The sequence below is a fragment of the Neopsephotus bourkii genome, unplaced genomic scaffold, assembly GCF_033783945.1.
Source record: "Neopsephotus bourkii isolate Nb327-2 ecotype Australia unplaced genomic scaffold, CSIRO-AGI_Nbou_v1 NB_1770, whole genome shotgun sequence".
NCBI lineage: Eukaryota > Metazoa > Chordata > Aves > Psittaciformes > Psittacidae > Neopsephotus > Neopsephotus bourkii.
The window spans coordinates 541294-565914 of NW_026902244.1; the positions used below are offsets into that span (position 1 = coordinate 541294).

Below are 24621 nucleotides of genomic sequence, written 5' to 3' on the forward strand. Positions count from 1 at the left end.
CCTGACACTGTCTGCAATTCTGTTTTTCCGTTTCTTGATGGCTTATTATAAGAAACCCTCTGTATGCTTGGAGATATCACATAAGCATCTATTCTTCTTTTCTCTTCTGGTATCTCAAGCTGCAGCATCAAAACCTAAAAGCAGACTCTGTTTGCCACCCAAAAAGATAAAATAGCTCATAATGAATAAACAGCACGAGCAAAAGATCTTCTAAACATAATACAAAATGACAGGAAAATAAGTGGGTCGGAAGAGCCTGCAGTAATCTGGCACAGTGACTCAGCCCCAGTATGTGTTTCTGTGGTCCAGTTACTAGGAGAAGAATGCTCTGAGCTCTGTCATTCCTGTTAGATCTGCAATGAGGTGACAGCATGAGTCACCTCTGCTGTGCACCATCTGGACTGAGGGGGAGCAGGGCAAGGAAACAGAGGAGACCTCCTATTCAGCTGTGGTCTGGCAGGTCTCCGAGGCTATGGAAGATAATGGCAGGCAGGATTTAAAAAAGAAATATTCTGTACTGGACACAGAAGTGTTTGTTAGAAATTATTTTTCTGTTTTCAGCTGAGGAAGAAAACCAAATTCCCCAGGATAAGACCTAGGTACTATCTAAAGCTAGGGATGGAAAAAAAGCAAACATGATAGTAAAAAGCAAACATGATAGTAAAAAGCAGTAGAAGGATCACTAAACACACTAATGGTCAGCCAAAGAAGAAGAGATGCCCAACAAGTTTGTCAAAAGCTTAACATTTGAGAGTAAGAACTATTAATAGCAGCTAAATAAGCATCAAGTATCTTTTTTCATTGATTTTCAGGAGGAGCAGAGCAATTCAGTGTGTCTAGAGAGCTGCTGCCTTTGCTCAATGACTTTCAAAGCTAGAAATAGATCTGTGCTCCCTCTAGCATGCCTATAAGAGAAGGTCTAAGATTCATTTTCAGTTAGTTATTGAAGTGCTTGAAGTTAAAAAGTGAATGTAGGGTGGATTTGTTGGTTTCCCTCTCTCTCTTCCAAGAGGGTTTGCAGGGACTTAGGTTATTTTTAGTTCTCTTTTAATACACTCCTGTACCAGAAGCATTGTGCTTGTAATTGTTAGTTTCTGAAGGCCACGTCCTAGACTGGCAACATCAAAGTCTAAGAATCAGATGTTATGTGAAGTCACAAGTTGACATGATTACATGTATCTGGAGAAGGTCTCAATATAAGGATAAGAAGATCATCTTCTTGGTTGTGTCACAAATGAACATGCTGAACACCAGCCAAGAGCAGCCAGTAGTGATGGAGAAATTTGTGTGACTGAAGAGCTCTGTAGAAAAATAAGAGAATTGCTATAGACAGTCATGTGTTGTCAAGCTGTAAGTTTGTTAAAATAAGGACTGAGGTGGGAAGGAGGAATATCAGTGGAGACTACCTTTGGGGACTGTAGGTGTTTAAGGCCTTGCCAAAGCAGTGGCAAATATGGAACAGTGAAAGTATCCTGGGAATACAAAAAACCAAGGAGTTTATGTATGCCCCTCTTCCACGTTTGACTCCATTTTGTTTCTGTCAACTAATTTTAGTTTCTTAAAACTTCTAATTACAAATCTGTGAAATTACAGGCAACATAATGAGTTGTCTGAGTCATTTATGGTGTGCGTTTATCACCTTGTTATTTAGCTTAGCACCTGGAGCTGCTCAGGCTGGAAGACACAGAGCTGGCAATTAAGATAACAGATTGCTGACCAATTGCTTGGCAGGTCAGGTTACAAATCAAAAGTCCTATGATTAACTAATAAAATAAGTGTGTCTATCTTTTCTTGTTAAAAGTGCTCTCTGATGGAGAAACAGTAGGTAGAAGCACTGGACCACAACTTGCAAAGTAACAGTGTAATTCAGCTGTCGCTTCAGACAATTGAAAATGGCAGGACTTGAAAATCTCAGTCCCTGGAGGTCATATTTAAGGCATATTTCACAGAAATTCAGAAGAGCATCTAAAGGAGCTGTCTGTATTTCATTCTCATTGACATTTTTAAATTCCCTTGAGCTTGGCCATCTCCTCTGTCAGTTATGGAGTTTTACTGTCAACTTCACTAGTAACTAGTAAGAGGAGCCCCACTGTGAAGGGGAATACGGCTCTACATAACAAAAACTAAGTTAATTTGTCTAAAAATATACAATAGAGAAGTTAGATTTAAATCCAGATGCATAACCCACTGCAGAAGCATATATGTAAAAGCATAAGGCCAATTTATGTGCACGGTTCATTTAAACTGATCTGATAGTTTTATTTTTTGTTATTAGGCAGCAGAACGGGAAAGTTCTAGGTTTGGCTATGTGTTATGTGTTGTCTCTAGCAGAATCAATGATACATTTCCTTTTAATCTGCCTCTGTATTTGACCTTTTCACATATTTGATCTTTGCTTTTAAACCAGAGGAACAACTATTTGGTATCAAAGCTGGAAAGAATATAAAGGTATCTGGTATAAAATGAAACATCAGGAGTCAGTCCATTTTGGGACTTTTCAATTCACTGTTGAATCACCACTGATCTATGGTCTCCTATTTATAGCAGAAGGCAAGTGAAAGAGGCTGCTGAAATACCACAGGTCAACAGTTACAGAGCATCCTTGCCTTACAGGAAGATCAGCTGTGCAAAAGGGTCGGCCCACAGTAACTGTGAACACTATATATGTAAATGATGCATTATGAATACATTATCTTGGATGCATGGTCTCATGGCTGACAATTAATTCTACCATCCACTCACACAAACCAGACCACAGGTAGCTATGCACTGGGAAATCAAAACCAGTTTGGGATTAAAGGTTACATTTGGATATACAGTGCTAAATTACTGACCTAAAAGTTACTAAGTCAAAAGATTAAAGATATCCAGGGCTGTTCACTCTTCTGTTAACAGCAATTTGTGACAACCATGACATATGTAGAAAATGCTATTTCAAGAACATTTTCTATGAAATAATTATTTTCCTAGCTGTCCAACAGAGATGATGAGAATCTCTCCATTTAATCTTTTTCTCTTTTAAGCCATAAATATCTCAACTAACAGATATTAAGCCTACAATTCATTAAATACTTTACTAATTGTATGTTCAGCATTATACACCACTAAAAAATGCTTCTTTTTTCTGAGCATTTTAAAATAGCAACTTCTCTGCCACACCATTGAAAATGTCATATTTTTCCTCTAGGGTTGACTGTTTGCTGTCAAAAAGGGCAAAGGAGATGGCTCTGCAGAGAGATCAAACTGAACAAAGGCATTTTTCTTTCCTCTTTTGGGAGCTATCTTGTTCAGTTTAAAAGCACAGTCTGGAACTTTGCAATTTGGTCCTCAGCTCATGTTCCTGCAGCTTCCAGTCTCCCATGTGAAAAAGCGGGAGACTCTCACCAGAGCTGGACCTTTCAGGAATTCCTAGTTCTACAGATGGCATGCTGACATCCTTGAGGCTCCCAGATCCATGGCAGTCCCCTAGACATGTTGTCCTTAATCTCAGAAGCCTCAAGCTTTGAGTATTTGACAACTTTCATTACAGAAACCAGATTGTGCCATTTCTCATCTTCCAATTTCCTGATTATTTCCTCAAGGCTTCTGGATATTTGCAGGCGAGACACTATTGCAGTGTGCTTGGGATGGGAAAAGCGAATGGGGACACCCAGTCACATCCACGTATTAATGCTATCTTGCAGAACGGTGTGTGACACACCAGGCTGTATCAGTGCGATAGCCATGGTATCCCTCATAGAGCTGGGCTTGGTATTTTACCTAATGGTACCTTATCTTCTGAACCTGACAACCTGACATGTACATTTATTGAAAAATATGTATCATCACACAACTGCCTCCTTCTCTACAGCATCAAAGTGCAGCCTATGATCCTAGAGCAAGATACAATTGGGGGAAAAAAGGGAATTCACAGTAAGCGATATTCTGATAAGATTATAGAACTGTGAGGGAGAAAAGATTTATTACTCCTTTCCATGAAAAGACAGATCTTCCCAGAAACCACTAACAACTATTAATAAAAAAATACCCCCGAAAAACAAACCACAACCCCCCAAAAACCCAAAACAAAACAAAACAAACAAACAAAAAAAACAAACCAAAACCAAAACCCAACACCAAACTGGGTTTGTTGGTATTATTTCTTTGCTCTGTACTAACAGCTAGGTGCCAAAACTCAGAGAAAAGCACTGGATACTGCACATGTAAGTAAACAGTCCTAACAATTCCATGCTTAAGTTCAGAAGAGAGAAAATAGGTAAGATACAGTACAAAGACAAAAAGTAGCAGAGGAAGCAAGAAATCAAAAGTCAAAACATCTGCTTAGCAATATACAACCAGTATACCAGTTATATAGCAATATACAACCTGTATACCAGTTACCAGTGCTATTCACACTCTTGACAGTCTGTTAATCTTTTTTACACTCTACCTCTCACACTTAGCCAGGGTGATGCTTAGTGTGTGTCACTGTTGCCACAAGCGACATTAAACCACTGGGAAGTCACAGTTGATGCTACATTAGTGAGTCACTAAAACAGAGATAAAGTATTTGGTTGAAAAAGTAACTGAAATTTGAAATGAACCTCATTCATACAAAGACAGCAATCCTTGCTGCCTTTTCTCACTTCAGAATGGAAACACTCCACAAAGCAGGCTTTTTTGTACGCTATTACTTTTTGAGTTTAGCCAGTAATGAGATGCTTTCATGTTCCTCCTTTTTGTGAGTCTGCTGGATTTACTGCACTCATTCTAAATTAAAACATATAATTTCTAAGTTGATTTACTGAAGGTTATCATCACCAAAGGATTTAACATCTCACTTCCGCAGTTATTGTGCAGCTTAACGTTATATCACTTTGCAGTGGTTGCATAAAGCCATGCAATCAGCAGACACACCTTTTTATGCTATGAAATACCACTGTGCTATGCATACTGCAACAGACAAAGGTGAGAATCCTATCTGATGTGTTACACCTCTTATTAGGAATATGGACGATAAATTTTTCTCCATGATAGATCTGCCCTAAATCTGAGATTCTACTATCGCATCCAATGCCCTATAGAATGACCATTACTGGAGAACCCACCTCTACTGCTACTAGAAATGGATACATTGATGTCACAGCAAATTGAGATTTATGGGGTTGTTTTTCAAAGTGGGAAAAGAATAATGCTTAAAAATGTAAGGAAACAAAACAAAACAAAACCCTTAAGCCTAATTGGAAGCAAGAAAAAGCAAAACAAAACAGGGATTAATTACGTACTCTGGACAGCTAATTAAGATGTGGGACTGCTAGGATGAGTTTATTACCAGGACAAAGTCAAACTGCAACAAACGTATCTACATAAAAGGTAAATGTTCCTGGGATTACAAGTAAACAAACGTAACAGTATGAAATGGTCTAAAAACCTGAATAGACCTATGGAGAATTTGGGTGATATAGCTATTAGGAGCACTCTGGAGAAGAGGGAGTAATCTAAGTGTGCAGTGAAAGTGTACAAAGACAATGACCAATTTTAATTCTGCTAAGTCAATGTGGAGGTGAATTTGGCTTTTGCACAGTATTAGTTTAGCACTGTAATAACCACACAGACATTAAGCACATACCAAGTATTATAATATTTTTACAGATAAAACAAGTTTAATAAGGTAAAACTGTTCTCAATAACTGCCTAAAGCAACCTAATAGGGATTATATCTTCCCTATAAATTTAAAAATTTCCATTCAGTATCACCTACATGGCAGAAATAACCACTTGAAGACAGCTATCACAGGTGGAAGCAACTTTCACAGTTTTAGTTCAAGGTCATTCAATATAGCTGGCTTCAAGTTTTTGCTTTCCATCTGGAAAGCCAGCAGTATCAGGCACTGACAGATTTCCTGAGGAGCATGTTTCATGATGACAGTGAATGCTATTTTATAAGAGCTCCATGCCTCTTCTATTCACAGGCATAGGCAGTAACTGTGGGTGGTAAGATCTCACCTATACTATTAATATTTATTGGGTCGGAATATGATAATCCATTTTAAAATGCATGTATTTTGCACTACAAATGATTTTAAGGTTCAGTTTTGATCTGTTCCTGTATCAGAGGTCTGAGGTTTTGCTGCCTGTCTCCTCTGGCAGCTAAAGAGAGTTAATACATACATTATCCCTTTTTTTACAACTATGTTTTCCATCACAGTAGATTTCAATGCCCCTGAGTGACACAAATCCTAAACTGCTTCTGAAGCCACACACTATCCACAGCAGTAACACATTGTATGTGCAACAGAGAGGATGCTGACTGAGCAGCCCCCTCAGCTTTTGGGTCTGTTATCTCACCAGGAAAACAAAAAGAGGAAGTGGGATAAGGAGAATTAGAAAGGGAGAGAGAGCATGCATTTTCTGCAGTGGTGTGGCTGCCTTCCTTAACAGTGAAGACAGACTGAAAATTTACAGTTTGACCCAAGCCTCTTCTTTATAGAGAACATTTTAAGAAATAAGCTGGGAGAAGTCTGAGGCAAATGAGGAGGAACAGTGGCTAGCTGTAAAATTACAGCTTTTCCGTACATATTGTCGCCTTCATATCAATATGGGCTGAGCCCTCAGCTTTCTGAAAATAAACCCAGAAGAGCTGTTGATAGTACACAATAGCCTTAAGCTGTATTTTCATTTCCTGGGCTGGCTGGAGATGGTCACAACAGCTCCTGGCATCATTTTATGAAATTTCACAGTATCAGTAGCATAGAAGGAGAGATGCTGCAAAAATCCACAATTGCTACGTAACCTTGACATATCCTGAGGTGGTTCATCCTGGGCACTAACTGAGACAGGGCCTTGAGACAAAAATAAGGTTTGATAATGCAATTACAGAGCAAATGACAGTGCATCTGCTCTGCTGTCACTATGGCTGCCTGAGCTAAAATATGATTGCACAGCGTAAATTATGGCATTACCTAATTGAGGAAGGCTTGATTTTATAGTCTGAAAATCAGTTTGACAACAACTTTAGGTAATTCTGCATAGCAAGCAGGTATTCAGCTGGAAATAATACAGACTTCCTGCATATGAACAGTACAGCTGTCTTCAGCTGCCCTCCTTTTCTCTTTAAAGGAGGAAATAACAGCATGGAGCAAAGCAAAGGACAACCTTACAAAGACTAATAGTGTATTTGACTTTCAATTCATACCAAGGTCTGCGAAACATAACCTGTTAATCAATTGCTTCGGCTGATTTTGCTTTATTTTTTTGTAACTGAAACAGAAAACCAAGAATTATTTTTAGAATTATTAGAATTAGAATTATTAGAAAGCTGGAGTCTTTTAAAGTATACGCAAGATGAACTGTTTCACTGTGGTATATAGCATGTAACCTGTTAAATGGATAAAATAGTTCAGCTGCTTTCGTTGGCTTTCAAATACAAAAAATTCAGGGGCCAAACTAAGACAATGCCGTCACACATCTCATTTTATTGCACTTCACCCAGCAACGTTAAAAAGCTGCATTTTGCAATAAAGAAGCCTCACAAAATCAGAGATGTCAGTTGGAGTTTCCTGTACTGTGTGCTTTTGCTTCACTCCAGAGTTCCACAACATTACATTGTTTAAATGTATTTTTGCCTTCGGGTGCTTTAGTTTTTAATTGCTGAAATGAGGTCGTACATTACGTTTAGTACACTAATAAGGAATTACCACTTCTCTCTGCAAGGCAGAGACAAAAGACCATACAATGGAATACAAGGCAGTACAAAAGAGAAAAAAATCACATGGATTGAAACTGTACGGTTATTTGTGGTCCTCACTTAACTTTTGGTGTTCTATTTTTAAATGGGATAAATCCTCTTTCCACTGTTCTCACTGAATGTTCACATCTTCTGTATTTTGGGGAAGTTTTTCTTTAACACAGTGACACAGAAATACCTGTATTTGCCTAAGAGCAAATACCAAAAACAGGTATTCCCCTTCAGCAGTAAATTACTGGTCACTAAACCCCATCATATATTGCTCTGTGGGCCCTGTACAGAGATGCAGACAAATTGCAACACCTTCTTAAAGATATCTTCTGAACTTTAAAATAATTATGATGGATATTACTACATACCTGACCTGTTCACCAGCCAGGAATGATGCAATTTCTGGAAGCTGTCAGTAGATGTCTGACAATTTAATTTTCAGAGCTATGCTCTGTAAACTCTGCTCTGAGTTCAGGTTTGAACTGGGGTACGTGGCCACCTTGGGTGCTGTACTTGGGGCCATTCACTGCCTGCTGCCAGAGCCGGAGGCACTGCAGGTGGTCACTAAAAAAGCACTGTTTTTTGAGGACCTTAGCTGGCAGCCCATGGCCCTCTGTGCCACACAGGCCAGCAGACAATAAGGAGAGTGCACAGAGTTTGTAAGGAAGGAAAAAAGCTCCTCGGAGCTGTTTCAAGAGCAAGGTGGGTGTCAGAGGAATGGTCACTGCACAGGCCCAGCAGACAGGGTGGCCATTTTGTACAGCATGCCACAAAATGACAGCCATTTTTCCTCATGCAGCCACAGAGCTTATTTTGCCTTATAGAGGGCAAGCAGTTAGCACTGCAGGCATGGCTCTGCAGTGGAAGGGCTCCTACGAATCATAGAATAGTTAGGGTTAGAAAGGACCTTAAGATCATCAAGTTCCAACCCCCCTGCCATGGGCAGGGACACCTCGCACTAAACCATGTCACCCAAGGCTTCGTCCAACCTGGCCTTGAACACTGCCAGGGATGGAGCATTCACAGCCTCCCTGGGCAATCTGTTCCAGTGCCTCACCACCCTAACAGGAAAGAATTTCCTCCTTATATCCAATCTAAACTTCCCCTGTTTAAGTTTTAACCCGCTACCCCTTCTCCCGTCACTACAGTCCCTAATGAAGAGTCCCTCCCCAGCATCCCTATAGGCCCCCTTCAGATACTCGAAGGCTGCTATGAGGTCTCCACGCAGCCTTCTCTTCTCCAGGCTGAACAGCCCCAACTTTCTCAGCCGATCTTCATACAGGAGGTGCGCCAGTCTCCTGATCATCCTCGTGGCCCTCCTCTGGACTTGTTCCAACAGATCCATGTCCTTTTTATGTTGAGGACACCAGAACTGCACACAGTACTCCAGGTGAGGTTTCACAAGAGCAGAGTAGAGGGGCAGGATCACCTCCTTCGACCTGCTGGTTACACTCCTTTTGATGCAGCCCAGGATACAGTTGGCTTTCTGGGCTACAAGCGCACACTGAAGCTGGCTCATGTTCATTTTCTCATTGACCAGCACCCCCAAGTCCTTCTCTGCAGGGCTGCTCTGAATCTCTTCTCTGCCCAGCCTGTAGCTGTGCCTGGGATTGCTCCGACCCAGGTGTAGGACCTTGCACTTGGCATGGTTAAACTTCATAAGGTTGGCATCAGCCCACCTCACAAGCGTGTCAAGGTCCCTCTGGATGGCATTCCTTCCCTCCAGCGTATCAACCGAACCACACAGCTTGGTGTCATCAGCAAACTTGCTGAGGGCACACTCAATCCCACTGTCCATGTCAGCGACAAAGATGTTAAACAAGACCAGTCCCAACACTGATCCCTGAGGGACACCACTCCTTACTGGTCTCCAGCCGGACATTGAGCCATTGACCACAACTCTTTGTGTGCGGCCATCCAGCCAGTTCTTTATCCACCGAGTGGTCCATCCATCAAATTGATGTCTCTCCAATTTAGAGACAAGGATGTCGTGTGGGACAGTGTCGAACACTTTGCACAAGTCCAGGTAGATGACATCAGCTGCTCTACCCCTGTCCATCAGTTCTGTAGCCACATCATAGAAGGCCACCAAATTGGTCAGGCAGGATTTCCCCTTAGAGAAGCCATGCTGGCTGTCACCAAGCACCTTGTTTTTCATGTGCCTTAGCATGCTTTCCAGGAGAATCTGCTCCAGGATTTTGCCAGGCACAGAGGTGAGACTGACTGGTCTGTAATTCCCCAGGTCATCCATTTTCCCCGTCTTGAAAATGGGGGGTTATATTTCCCTTTTTCCAGTCATAAACAAAGGACTTTTTTTAACCAGAAGCATAAACCTGTGGGCAGGTGAGTGACTTCAGTATCATCTGGTGACTGAATTCAGTATCATGTGAGTTTCTGTTCCTGACTGACTGTCCAGGTCTCTTTCTAAAGGTGGAAAATTCCTTCCCTGGAAGATTAACCTTTCTGACGATTACACAGACTGAAGATCGTGAGTAATTTCAATATCCAGTACAGCACAGAGCAGCTTGATTATTCATACTGTGACTGTTGCAAAGAGGTGGGGGGAAAGTCATAAACTAAAAAACTGAGCTTTGATATTTTAACTCAACACTTAATCATAGAAATGTATGTGAAATGTGTTTAAACATAATTGAAATTTTCCTCACTTAAATTCTGAAAATTGAAAATCTGGATTTGTTGAACTAATAGCATGATTGATAGATACAGGCTACAACATGAGAGACTGAGCTTGCTTGAATATGCATGAGGAAAAACCCATATATAGTTTTGTCTGGGGTTTGAACAGTATTCTATACCACTTCTTAAGTCTAATACTATTAAATAATTTTATTTTTTGTTTAATCCCACTGCTTGATTCTCAAGTACTTTAAGACTTGCTTTGAAACAATGATGATTAAATATCTCACTTCTGTCTCTTCATCATCCCACTCATTCTTTCACCCCTACAGAGTGACTCTTCTAAAGCTTTTAGTGATGATGAACTGTTAAGTAAAGATTTTATTTAGATACTGAAGTGTTACCAACTGTGAGTACTGTAATGTAACATTTGAGTAAGGATGTAGGGGCAACATACTTCATTTTATCCTATTTGTTGAATTATAGCCTTCATTAGTCATTGGTGTTAAACTTTGCTCAGTGGGGAGAGAAGAATATGGGCCTCATAGTATGACTATGGTAAGAAACAATACCCTTGATACCTTAACTTTGAAAGCAAGGAAAGTTGTCTGTATGTTTTCCTAAAGACTCTCTCATGTAAAGTTCATGTTGCTTGCAGAGACACACATGCCATACAGATCACAACTGGGGAACTGCCTGAAAGACTATTACATTATCAATGACGTCACATATTAGCAGGATAAGTTTTTACTGGTTCATGCACAGAAGTGTGAAAAATGCAAACCAAATTCAGGTCTGCTCAGCATCCAATCCTTGATAGGTTTCTGTTGGTTGTTTTGTGGGGGTGAGTGTGTTCTGGTTGGTTTTGGGGGTTTTTGTTCTGGCTAATACACTAACCTAGAGCAGTTCTCTGCCAAATGCCCTTATTTTCTGACTATTGCATTTGTTTCAGCAAAATGTTGACATAACATATAAAACAACAGATTTTGTTACAGAGCCGTTCCAAACATCAGTAAGGGTGTCTTTTATTATTATCCCATCTCTATCTTCTTTGTGTGTCTTCTTAAAGGAAAACAGTAATTTCAAGTTAGCAGGTTTAGAGCAAGCTCCTTTCATAGATTAAACCTGCATTGCTCTGACAGGGAAAGAATCATAGAATTATAGAATAGTTAGGGTTGGAAAGGACCTTAAGATCATCAAGTTCCAACCCCCCAGCCATGGGCAGGGACACCTTGCTCTAAACCATAGCACCCAAGGCCTCGTCCAACCTGGCCTTGAACACTGCCAGGGATGGAGCATTCACAACCTCCCTGGGCAACCTATTCCAGTGCCTCACCACCCTAACAGGAAAGAATTTCCTCCTTATATCCAATCTAAACTTCCCCTGGTTAAGTTTTAACCCATTACCCCTTGTCCTATCACTACAGTCCCTAATGAAGAGTCCATCCTCAGCATCCCTCTATGCCCCCTTCAGGTACTGGAAGGCTGCTATGAGGTCTCCACGCAGCCTTCTTTTCTCCAGGCTGAACTTTCTCAGCCGATCTTCATATGGGAGGTGCTCCAGTCCCCTGATCATCCTCGTGGCCCTCCTCTGGACTTGTTCCAACAGATCCATGTCCTTTTTATGTTGAAGACACCAGAACTCTGCTCTGATTTTATCAACAACAGGTCTAGCTTGCAGTGTGGGGTTGTTTCGTGTGAATACTGTTAAAACAGAGTGTCTGTGCTGTGAAGAGTTGTGGTAATTGCTGGTTTGTGTAAGTAAAGCTGAGAGACTGTATGCCTCCAACAGGAGGAAGCCCTGGTCACCATGAGAACTAGTGATACTCTAGAGAACAAGACCTACAGCTTATTTCCCTTAGTTTTAGGGTTTCGTTTTTTAAAGCACAGCTACAATGTACAAAGTAGCCACATCCTAGCTTCAGGGTCTGGCTACATGTATATAAATAAAAAAGTCATACAAAGAGACAGTGAGAAGAATGAACACCACTTTTAAAAATCATAGCTAGAGATGTAAGCTGTGGCTGGATGTGTAAATGATATGGAATTATTTCATCATATTTATGCCTTTATAAGAACTAAAAGAAGCCAAATTTAATTCAAGAGAATTTCTACTCTGTTGCTAACAGCATGAGGGGAAAAAAAAAAAAGAGAATAGAAACATACACATTTTCTCCACCACTATATGTATGTTTTATCCTTTTGTTACAGTTGAATGACAAGCTAAAGCAGGTACAAGAACTAAAGAGATCTGTCTCTCATTAAAGCTGGTTTTGAACTCAGTGGTCTGAGCACAGGAGTACTGCTAGTTAGCAGCTACATGTTCAAAGTTGTCTTCCTTAAGCCTGTCTGAGGTGGCTCAGTTTCATGCTGTTGGTTGCATAGGTCATTCATAGGGGCATCTAGTTCTATCAGAAGAAAACAATTACTAAAATTCATGACCTTTCTGGCCTTGAGACACTGGCAATGCATTACTTCAGGAAACAGCTGACAAACATGGCCACGTATAAAGTCTTTTACAATATGTCTATGAATTAATTTAGGTAATTTGCTTAAATGGATACAAAACTTGTACCACTGATGTAACCGTGAGCTGTGCTGTTAATCTCAGCAAGAGCTCATAAAAAGACATTCGTCACTGAAGACAAATTCAATTGAGGCCCTCTGTCAGCGTAAACTACCCTGAGTGAAAGGCAGTAAAGAACAGGTGCTGCTCTATTACTTGGGCATCACTAGCAACATGCTTTTCACTTGTCAGGAATAAAATGTAAAAACATTTTAAAAGCTGAGATAATGTCAAACAGACAATCTACTGGACTCCTAAGAACTATTAATGGAAGCATGTTCTCATTCTGGAGGCCATTGCTGGGTGAGAGAGACTGCTTTTTCTTTCACACTTGATGAGCCCGTATGAAGAACCTGCCTGTTGTAAATGAGCTTAGAAAGGTGGGAAGCTTGAAAACTCATAATCAGTGCAGTCTTGGTTTGCAAGTGGAGTCCCAGTGCAGAGACAGATGCCATACTACCATTTCAGTCAGTGGTGTTAACAAACTGAATTTAACTCCCTCAAGGATTAATGAGCAGTGTCAGGATATTCTGCCACAGAGAAGTGAGCAGTCAGACTAGAAATCTCTGTGAATATCCCTAGAAAAATAGTCATTTGGTCCTGTGCACTGAAGGAATGAGAGGTCTATGGCAGTGGCACAGATCTCAGTTCCTCTTGCTGAAGACAGGGGCAGCAGCAACAAGCTTAGCTTTCCATGAGTTAAAAAAGACAAAACAAGTAGGGCCATCTCTGGCAGTTGCTGCCTGCACTTGTCTGCTTTGCTAATAACAAGGGGCAGACCTAGTGGAGACTGATGCTCAGAACAGCTTTCCTCAGTCAGCCAGTGAACTGCTGGGGATTGCTCCCAGGTAGCTCTAAGCAGAGTGTTTTTGGACAACATCTAATGCAGGAAGAGTACTGTTGCACAGTACAAATGTCAGTTATAGTCCATTTTCAATAAGCAAGCTCCTCTGTGTTAAATTCCTCCCTCAAACACCTGCTAGGCAATACACAGTAAAGAGTGTCACGAGTGTGAGCATGGGGAAAATGAAAAGAACAGACTGGATACAAGAACAAACAGAACAAGTGAAGAGCATGCAAAACAATGACAAGCAGATGTCCACCATGGCTCTCATTTACTGGGACAGCTTCAGTCTTTTGTTTGATATAAAAAATACCAAGAAAAGTGCAGGGTTCAAGATGAGGCTTCTTATGGATTAAATCTATGTACAAGCCAATAACCAAGTAGTATTTGACTACCAGGGGCAGGTGTAACAAAACCTTTCCTTTTATTTGTACCACTACAGCATTATTAAAGGCCAGCATCACTGTCACCAGTCCTTATTTCCAAAAGTACCTAAGCAGTGATTCTGGGCTAGAAGTCTTCTGGGATAACAGACAGATATCTGTGCTTGTTTGAGGGTGAGGCTTTCAACCTCTAGTAGTGCAAGTCAGGGCACTGAAATTAACCTCCAGGTGCAAGGGTTAAAGTATCAGTCCTATCTTTGTATTTTAAAGAGAGAAGAGAGCAAGTTTTTTTCAGACTACTTCATTAATGCCAAGGGTCTGGGTTCAGCAGGTTTTAAATCTGCTGAGGTTCTTAGCCTGTCAGCAAATGTATTAGTTTCTGACCCCAGGTACTCACAGACAGATTGGGCTTCAAAATAATGTACTAATTACTAATAGGTCCTGGTCTTCTAAATTCAGTGATTTAGGAATGTAAACCCCATTGACTTCTTCATCATAACTAGATTCCTACTCATGAACCTTAAATGAGGCTCCTATGTCTTTTGCCAGTTTTGAAAAATCCCTCTTGAAGTATTGGTACTTAATTTGATATACCAAAATGTGTTTTGTTTTCATAACTTAATGGTTTCTATTTAACAAATGTCAAATCATGGATGCTATTAGTCCAGAACACAGTGTGCTCTCTTGTGACATGAACTCTCTAAGACCACTAATGAAGTGAGGAATAAAGCCTGAATGAGGTCAGACTGTGGAAGCTCCAAATCCCCTACCTGTTGATATTTTCTTCAGACAAACATCCCTCCCATAAAGATTGACGTCAGGTATAAAAATATGCTTTGTAGACATGTGCTTTGCTGAAGTTTCCTTTTGGAAGAAATAGATCCCTTTTATGTCTTCTGCAAATCATACTGAATAAAAATGGTGCCAAATAAAAAAGGTAATTTCCTTTGCAACTACAAAAATAATTTCCCAGTGGCATTTTGCAAGCATTCACCTAAACGGAATGCTCTTTATCTTTCTTCCTTTTAAAATGTCAAGCAGATAAAAGTCTTCTAAATAGTATTCTTTCCTATTTTGATTAATTTTGCATAGCGTTTTCCCAGAAGTATTGACACTTACATAAACCTGAGTTCCGATTCTCTTCTGACTAAGACTTCCCGAAGTCTCTGGATCTTTGCCATCTCGAGCTCAATTTCCTCGGGCATCATTGTTGTTTCAGCCATTGAAATGATGTCAAGTTGACCTGTGTGAAAGCAGAGAAACTGGGTTAAACTAGTCAAACTACCTTAATAGGTTCTTTTATGAGTGTAAATTTAATCAGAGAACTATCTGACAATGGGGTAATTAATGCAAGTAGTAAAGAATATTCTAGCTAAATGCTATGTTGAGTCGTTTCTCTACTGTCTTGCTTTTTTACTTTCCATCTAACCATTTTGAAGTGAAAGATCCTGTAAGCCAATGACTTTTATCCTGTAAGAATCTATGTACCTCTAAGTAATCCTAACTCAATATATAATTATAGCTACAGTTCCTTAATTGGTATCACTACATACTTTGAAAGAACAGCCATAGATGGCTACAAAACTCACTCAAAGCCATTACTTGTGACTCTTTAGAGTCCTATTTTGGTGCAAGTGCAGGCAATGTAAACTGGTGAGGGTTTCCCATCTTTAATTTTTATAACTCTTCATGCCATTCCATCCTCTCAACTTGACTCACAGCTAAACCCACTTAGAGAAGGGCAAGGGTGTGATGAGAGGTGACATAGGACCTAGTTCTTTGAGATGCTGAATGTTTCTCGCTACTGCACTGGAATCAGTGAGAAGACAAATAGCACTTTGTAGAAATTACTTGGCAATTGATAATGCCAGGGTCCTTCTATGATTATTTCTCTGTAATTGATGTATTATCTATTCTAATCCAGAGAGAAACAGAGTTATGAATTGTGCTTACTGAAGGGAGAAGGAACCTATTTATAGAAGCTGGATTTGTCAAGAGGCAACTAGGCCTCTGGAAAACCTTATTCCAAGGGTTCCCTATACTTGGCCTTCATTGAACAAGAATTTAGAGACAAAAAAATAGAGTGCCTGCATGCTTTGGTACCCAAATGGAGACATATTCTGGAAAGCAGGCCTCTTTCAGCTGATTGGTTTATAAAAGGAAAATAGAGAGGTCAAAGCATACTCCGCATGATTATGCACAAAACAGGAGACAAAAAACATCAAAGTTATTCAGTTAATTAAGAGGAGACAAATTCTGAAGTCCCTCATGACAGACTAAGCAGAAACAGCTGAGAAGAATTTCTGACAGAAACTTGGAGTAGGAATGAAACTACAAAATCTCAATAAACACAGCCTCTGCATGAGCTTAGTTCACAAAGACCTGTTCTCCCAAAATGGAAGCAAAATAAAGAAATTCTATGAATATATATAAAATACATACTTTTTTTAAAGTTATCCTGCTCATACTGTCTGAAAGTTTTGGCTTTACTTCGTAATTAAGAAGGTGAGCAAATAAATGTTAAAAAAAACACTTTTTTTTTTTTTCAAGATAACAGTGTTTCGAGGAAAAAAAGTGAGACAGATTTTGAAATGTCTCTCATGACAGAGCAACCATTTCTCAGTGGTTGCTTTTAAAACTCAAATTGCAAAACTGGTTGGCAAAATAAGGCTTACCTTGTGTGTCTGAACACACAACTGCTGCCTGTAGGAGATGGATTTTCCTATTAGAAATCGTGTTTGTTGAGGTATATTTAGTTGAGGTGTGGCCTGGATGTCCTAAAAAGTGTTGTTCCAGCTGTCATCAATGGCTAACTTCACAGTGCAAAGCACATGGGTCTTTTCAAATTCCAGTCACTAACTTAGACATCGAAATAGAACCTAAAAACCTTTGAATCCTAGATCTGTTTGAGGAAGGTTGAACACAACTGAAAATGCCTTAGGGACTGTATCCAGCCCCCACCTTTCCCCTCACACCCTTATTTACATGTGTGGGAATGAGGAGCCATAGCAAAGTCTTGAAATTCATAGCAAAGTACCTAACATGCTGTGCTATGTGTAACAGATGGCAGAATTGTAATTCAGTATTCACTAGATGTTTATCAGGCATCAGTTAAAAGAAACTAGAACAAAGATTCTCTAAGTATAGTTTTGCCTCTTGTTGCTTTTTGAGGTTCTGGAGTTATTTTAACTGCTTGCAGCATAATTGGCTTTGGAGCAAATTTAGTTTCCAAAAATATGTGGAGCAGGAAGGAAGTCATTCTGATGCTACCATGAGTTAAAGCCAATAACGGTGGTAATCAGAAAAACAAGGCACAAATATATTACACGTACATATGTATTTTAAAATTAGTATTTGAGCTCAGAAAACGGGGTGGGGAAGTAACTGTCTTATTTCCAGTCTGCAACTCAAGCTGTAGATGCCCCTGTGTTACCCTTCGATGAGATCAGCCATCATACTGTGATTTCAGTAATTCAGGAGGGGAATCATGAACAAGCCTTACATCCTAAATATATGCTTAAAGTCAACACAAGAATTTCTGTGACAAGCAATAGTCTAGTCTGACCTCTTGCAGAACAGTGACAGATTCTCCTTCACATCCCACTCAACGTGTGCTTGAACCAGAAAATATTTTTAAAAGCTATCCAAAATTATGCAATGTTTTCAAAAGAATCAAAAATATAATCAAGGCACCACAAGTCTGCAAGTGGAGGGAAATAAATATAGGAACTGTAAGGGATTAGTTCACAACTTGTCTGCAAACTTAGACATGTAGCTAGAATAACAGAGATAAGGAGTGGCATAGTTTATCAGTACATGTGCTGTGAACATACTGCGAGGTGATTAATTCTCATGGAGATCTCAAACTGGAGAGAGGATTGGCCAAAGCTTGACTAAGGGAACTCTGAGAGGAAAAAGCAGACTAAGCAGTTAAAATGGGAAGAAATTTGAAGGCAAGGATACAGAGAACTGAATGCGGAGACTCAGGAGTGCTGGAAGAGGTTAAAAGCCAGTTCCAGAGGGGGAGGCATGGTCTTCCAGGAGAAATAACTGAATTCAATCCATACTTTATACATGTTCACCTGTGCACTTTTAAGAAATGTTATCATTTTTGCATCCCATCTCCAGCTTTTCTAAACCTCCCATCCTAAAAGCTGAAGACTAAATGAGCTCCTTTGAGAGCTGCCAATTCCTTTATATAGGTGAGTCCACAGGTCTCATAAACCCAACACAGCTACAGTATGCCTCCTACCCTGGCCCCTTCTGAAGCATATGCCATTTTTAAGGAAGGCTTTGAGGAAAAAGGCACAAGTGAAACACTCTAGTTCTCAGAAATCCTGAAATAGTAGAGCACAAGTGTGAGAACACTCCAGAAATACAAGCCTCTGAAGAGGCCACAGGTCAGGATTCCCACCTTCCACCTTCACCATTGTGATCCCCACAAATTACCTACCTGTTTGTGTCTGAATTTCTCTTCTAATAACTGTGGATAACTGTTTGGCCTACCTGACAGAAGCTATGCTGAAAGATAATTAATTATTTTTCATAAAAGAGTTTGAGCTCCTGGGATGTAAACCACTTGGAAAAGACTATATTAACATTATTAAGCCTTTGAGTAAAGCTCTAGCTCTGTCCCAGTGATGAACGACACATTTAGTGCTTTGAGACATGATTCTGGACAGCTTCACACAGAAGTCTCTTACCTTTTCATGCAAAAAAGGCAAAATGTTTAATATTATTTAAAGGAGGCATGTATCACTCAACTTTTTTTTTTTAGCATATATTGTTATTAAGCTCTGTTTCTGCTTATGAGCTAAAATTCATAACGTAAAAGCGGAGATACACTGAGATAAGTCACAGTCAGTAACAGGATGGAACTACTGTGTCTGCTCTGCAATCTCCAGGATAATTTTCGATGACAAAAACATCATTACTGTATGCACAAAAAGGTACTGGCATGAAAACAGTTACTATATAGAAATAAAATTATCAAGCTATTACATATAATGAGAGGGACTGAAGAGGTAAACCTGAAGCTACTTATGCATATTTTTGCTTCCATTTAAATTCTTCAGACGATTGCAGTACGAATCAGCTGCATGGTTTCTTTAATGTGGACACCAGTCAGCAACAAACCTGGCTGCTCAGCACCCTCAATTACAGTGCTTCCATTGAAAATTATTTTAAGTCATTGTTGTCCTGGATTGGATTTAAACTGAGAAATCTGAGGCCTATTTCCACTCTCTTAAATTGTCCAATTACAAGATAATCCTTGTTAAAATACTCTTAATGGCTAAATTTTATTCCAAATCTGGGTCAGCACTTTTGGGGCTTTCTGAAGAATTCAGTGAAGTTCTCAATGCTTTGTTCACTGAAGTATGTTAAACGCTAATAGAGCACGGTGCAGCAAGTGCATTCTTTACGCTGTTTCGTATATCAAAATCAAGACTTTAAAGACCACTATTAGTTGATGAGCCAAAGCAGAAGTAAGCAAGAGGCACAGGTTGGAGATGGATGAAGAGAGAACCAGATGGTGCAACTTAAAACCAGCATACTCGTGGAAACTGAAATAGTTGCATAATGCAGAGAAATAAACTGCTATACTACAAAACATTCCAGGTAAAAATGTCCATGTGAAAAAATGAGATGATTCCTGTAGTTTATCAATAGCTTGACACCTGGAGGCATTGAATAATTAGTCTTCTAGCCAGGGTTTCTACTATACCTTTTACTGTTGCCTCAAATGTATTTAGAGGCCCAGAGTTGGGTTTGGACATTTTCTGTTTGGTTGTTTTTTATATCTCTTTGATTTAACCCATCTGGAGCCAGATGCAGTGGCCAAGTAGCCAGTAACTAACCTGTGCAGAAAAAACCTACATCTAATTGCTTATTCCTAATCTAGCCTGCTGCAGCATTCCATTACTGTGAATCCTAACAATGATTAAATTTGGCATGTGTGTAGAACGGTATTCAGTGTTTTATGCTGGAATTACCATATAAATATAGCCAATAGCTAAACACAATACAAACAGCTGCAGTGTATTTTGCTGCTGGCTTCCCTAACAGGCAGGCAACATTGTGCAGTTTAAAATGCAGACTGGCATAAGATTGTATCAGTGTGGAGATTACCTGACTGCCATGGTGATGACAGCCAATTTAGTCAAAGTTGGAACAATCCTGCTGGTTTTATTAGGCCTCAGTAACTAGGTAGTAGGTTATACTGAGGGAAGAGGAGCACACATACCTGATGAGTTTTAACACTGGGGTAAAAGTAATCTCTAAAGACAATAGCAGTATGCAGAGGCTATTACCAGAAAAAAGTGTTTTTTTATTACCAGAAAAGAGTAGCAAAAAGTGGTGTTTCTACTATCCTTAGATGTGCTTCCACAGCCATCAATAGCACTGAATGCTGGAGATGACACAGCTGAATTCTCCTTCTAGCAGAAAGCCATATTTTTTTCTTCTCCTACTGTGCCTGTTACAGCTTTTGAATCCCTATTAATACTTCCCCATGGGTTGAACAACATATTTATTTTGGAATTACTGGCAGGTACTGCCATGAAATGCACTTCATGCTGACACAGACTGAGCCCCCATCTGTCACAGGTGGTTAGGTGTGCTTTGTCCCTGCAAGTAATGGTGGACAGAAACTTCCTGACAAAACTGAGTCTGCTAGAAAATGCCAGAGAAGTGGCATTCAGAGTAATCGGGGGATAACATCTTGGATTCAGTATGTTTCCTATGAATGCCTCTGCGCAAAGGGCTTGGTTTCCTATCAGTGCCTGAGGATCCAGAGCAGCCTTGCAGTTCCAAAAATACTAAATTCTCCATAAAGCGCTGGAAGCAGAAGTTTCAACTGTTGTGAAACTCCTACATGCACCAGAGATCATTCTATTTGCCACATAATTTCCTTCCAAGGTATATGAAATCATCTGATTTAATAGACAGGAGATCTGTTCAGCCAGCCAGCTGTGGTCACAATTAAAATACTGAGATTTATTTTGTTCAGGTCATGAATACTTTTTTTTAATTATCACAGATTTATACTCTAGACATATTACAACCTATGTTTCCACTTCAAAAATGTCTAACACTCTACCATATGACCCTGTTTTTAAATTAGGTAAGCAGAGGATATAGAAAGCACCGTGTGTGATTGCCAGCTGCACTTCCAGAATCACTGCCCTGCCTGTTCTATATTTAAGGGCCTCTTAAAAAGATTCTTCTAGTTGCCTATCCTGTATGTTAATATCTTCAAGCTTTGACCTTCTACTGTTCATTATTTACCTTTGCAAAAAGCCTGTTGGCAGCTGTCTATTCTTTTCCACTTCAGACTTTTGTACTCTGAGATTTGTTTTGAAATATAAATGCCAGATTCAGAGCATTGACTATTAACTCTTTAACTTTCAAAGCACTTTTGGTTTCTATGGTATCAGACTCAAAGCATTGCACACAATGACTTCTTTCATGTCTAATGTAAGAAAGTGCCTGTACCTGCCCAGCGCCCAAATGAGATTGATTCTTAGTGGCTTTGCATCTTTTATGCCATACTTCTGTAGATTAAGTAGTATTGCACTGAAGAAAGGCTGGTATAAAAACTGAACCTGAAAGAGATCCTGTTTTGAGTTTTCTAATTCAACTACATATTCTCAAGCACAAATAGACATTCAGGCAGTCAAAGGATTGATGATTAAGGATAGTCTTCAGTACTTTGCTAACTAGAAGTTTTGCATTAAGTGATGGCTCCAACTTTCTAATTTAGGGACTGTTTTCTGCCCTCATTCCCTATTTAAAGATTATATACCAACACAAGTTCTTAATGGTAAGAGCTACAAAGATCTTGCTTCTCAAAAAAAGCCTCAATTAAATTGTCTTCTTTGTTGTCCTGTGAAATTTATAAGCAGTAATTATTCTTGGCTTTGTCTTTTGTCAGTTTATGACAGTCACTATTTCCTAAGTGGGTAATTATGCAACCCTTTAATCTTACACTTCTCCCAGGAAAAAGATCACTCTAGTCTTAAGAAACTGTTCAGCACATAGAAGACTTAATTTAGGTTGTAATGATATCCTGAAAAAACAGTTCATCTCTCAATAGTTGTTCGTCCTTCTCTGACCAGTGTGGAGTTCTTGCAGAAATCTAGTGTGATGTATAGGACTTAATGTGATATTCAGACTTAATGTATTTTAAAATCTATACTGTCAACCTGTATTTCGATGATAAATTCCATGTGTTCTATCTTGCACCTTAAGCTTTCAGATTTCAGCATTCTCCTGACTTTTGATGCTGTCAAAACTGTGGTACTCATTTACTTGTGAAGATCGAAGTTCTGGTTAGCTAAGAGGAAAGGACTGTTTATGTTAAATGACAAATTAAGTAGAGGTAAAGAATAAGCTTAGATTGAAAACTACCTAAAGCAGTAACATTCTGAAGCAGTCTTTTGAATAAGATATTGGAGGAAAGGAACCAAAACTGTTTTAACCATATGATCCTTAAAGGGCCTGGTTTCATTCTGCAGAGAAAAAAACCCCACACAGGTCCTGTGAATAAGCTCAGGTATTGTATGATTGTCTAAAATGGCAAGAGGGTGTAATCAAGTAGAAAAGATTAATTTGACCATTATCTGGGGCTTTACTTTTAAAGGTAGGATTTAGGGGTTTTGAGGTGCAGTGTCCTCTGCAGTCAGACACTGCCTACACAAACATTCCAGACTCCTTCTCCATGTATGAAGGATCCATCCGATCAAATTAAACTATCACTGCAAGATAGTGCACCATATCTGCTTTCATACTCTTCCACCTGCAACTAAGGGTGTTTGCCTATGCAAGGAACTGACTCAGTACAATAGGACAACTTGCTACCCACTTATCTGTAACTATAATAATTTTTTTCTAGCTGTAAATCCATATATGATTTGGTGTTGGTTTACAGCACTATCATTATGATTTACATGTAGCTATTTTCCACCAGTAAGTTCTACTAGCTTTCTCTATTTTCATATCATGTCTTTGATCTGTGATTCACATTACCCTGGGTAGTCCCCTAATAGTCAATTTTAGCGGAAGAGGGAAGATTCTTCCTCAGTGTAACACCTCTGGCAGGAGTTTAAAAACTAATACAAAACATATTTACAGATTAGGAAACAGAATTCCAGCTTTCCCAGCAATAAATGCCTAAGGAACCAGAACTTAATATTGGACTAAATGTTTCTTTGGAAATATGAGATAAATACAACTTCCTGTGAAAGTCTTCCCGTAAACAATGAAATAAAAGCCCCAGGCCTGATTTGATTGTGCTGTAATAGTCAAAAATACAGATATTTTTTTTAGGTGAAGTTTGCAGGAAGTGCTTCTTATTTAAATAAATTCAGGGTAAGCGGAAGTATGACCACTATCATAAATTCCTCTAATGACACTCACAGATTGAGTCTTGAAAACCCTTAGGGGCTTTGACACTTCAATCATAAGGCTTAACCTTGCTATTTTGAAGTTGATCCCAAGGCTCTCTCTAGCCAATTTGCATGCCCCAGCCAATTTCCATTACAGTTGATGATAACGAAGTTGCACAGCTCTCTTCAACCTATTAAATGACAAATGCATAAAAATGAAGGAAAACTGAATCATGAAAACAGAAAAGGGAGTTTGGAATTAATGTATTTTTATAAAATCATTTTTAAACTCAGGTGCCATTGAATTAAGAAACCCCAGAGACAGTATTTGTGGATTCACATGTGATTCTGCACGCAGCTGAAATTGAATACTTTTTCTTTTTTTTTTTTTTTTTATTTTGTTTTTATTTTCTCTTTATGGTCGCTGTAATAAGGTCACTACAGCTCATGCCTTCAGACAGAAACTGGTCTGCAAGTGACTGCTCAGTAGCCGTCTTACGATCATCTCAGTTCCTACCACACATCAGACATGAAAGCCTAGGAGCACAGAGCTGCTTTACCAGTGTCTCAGATACACTGAGTAGGAAAAGGACTTGCTCACACAGGAATTTTTCAGAGCAGTCACAGCACACTGGAAGGGCAAGATCGTGATTGGTGTGACCATTTCACACATCAGTTTCCACCATCCCCGTTGCCTGAACTGAGCCACAAACACTCTTCAAGACTAATACAGTCCATCTGCAAAATAGCCTCTAGTATCTCATCCAGCCATTTCTGTTGTGTATAAAGAAGGATTAAGTGGTTTTGAGTGGGATTTAAATAAGAGCTGTCCATATAATTAGGTCTGCAGAGAATTATGATAGACTTAACAAAGTACCATAATTGAATTGTGCAAGAATGTTTTCCAGGCTTCCTACTGTTATTTCTAATTTTAAATAAACTCTAGTTTGGGTATCAGTACCACATTCCTTGTTGCCAGATGCTCTGACAACAGGATTTTTCACACATTTGGCTGGTGGCTTTAGGTGAGGTGTGAAAGCAATTTCCCCTAGACCACATTACATGTCAGTCTGAAACCAAGCAGCATA

General features: G+C 39.4%; 2 protein-coding genes across 2 annotated transcripts in view; one reads left to right on the forward strand and one right to left on the reverse strand.

Annotated features, from left to right (window-relative positions):
- PDXDC1 (pyridoxal dependent decarboxylase domain containing 1) overlaps positions 1-24621 on the forward strand; it is a 104550-nt gene that overhangs the window by 18553 nt on the left and 61376 nt on the right. The gene's annotated exons all lie outside the window — the stretch shown is intronic.
- The window catches only part of BMERB1 (bMERB domain containing 1), a 51648-nt gene that overhangs the window by 12553 nt on the left and 14474 nt on the right, over positions 1-24621 (reverse strand). Inside the window, exon 2 of the mRNA XM_061379420.1 lies at positions 15267-15390. Within this exon, the coding sequence (XP_061235404.1) occupies positions 15267-15390 (124 nt within the window). The remainder of the gene's footprint in view (positions 1-15266; positions 15391-24621) is intronic.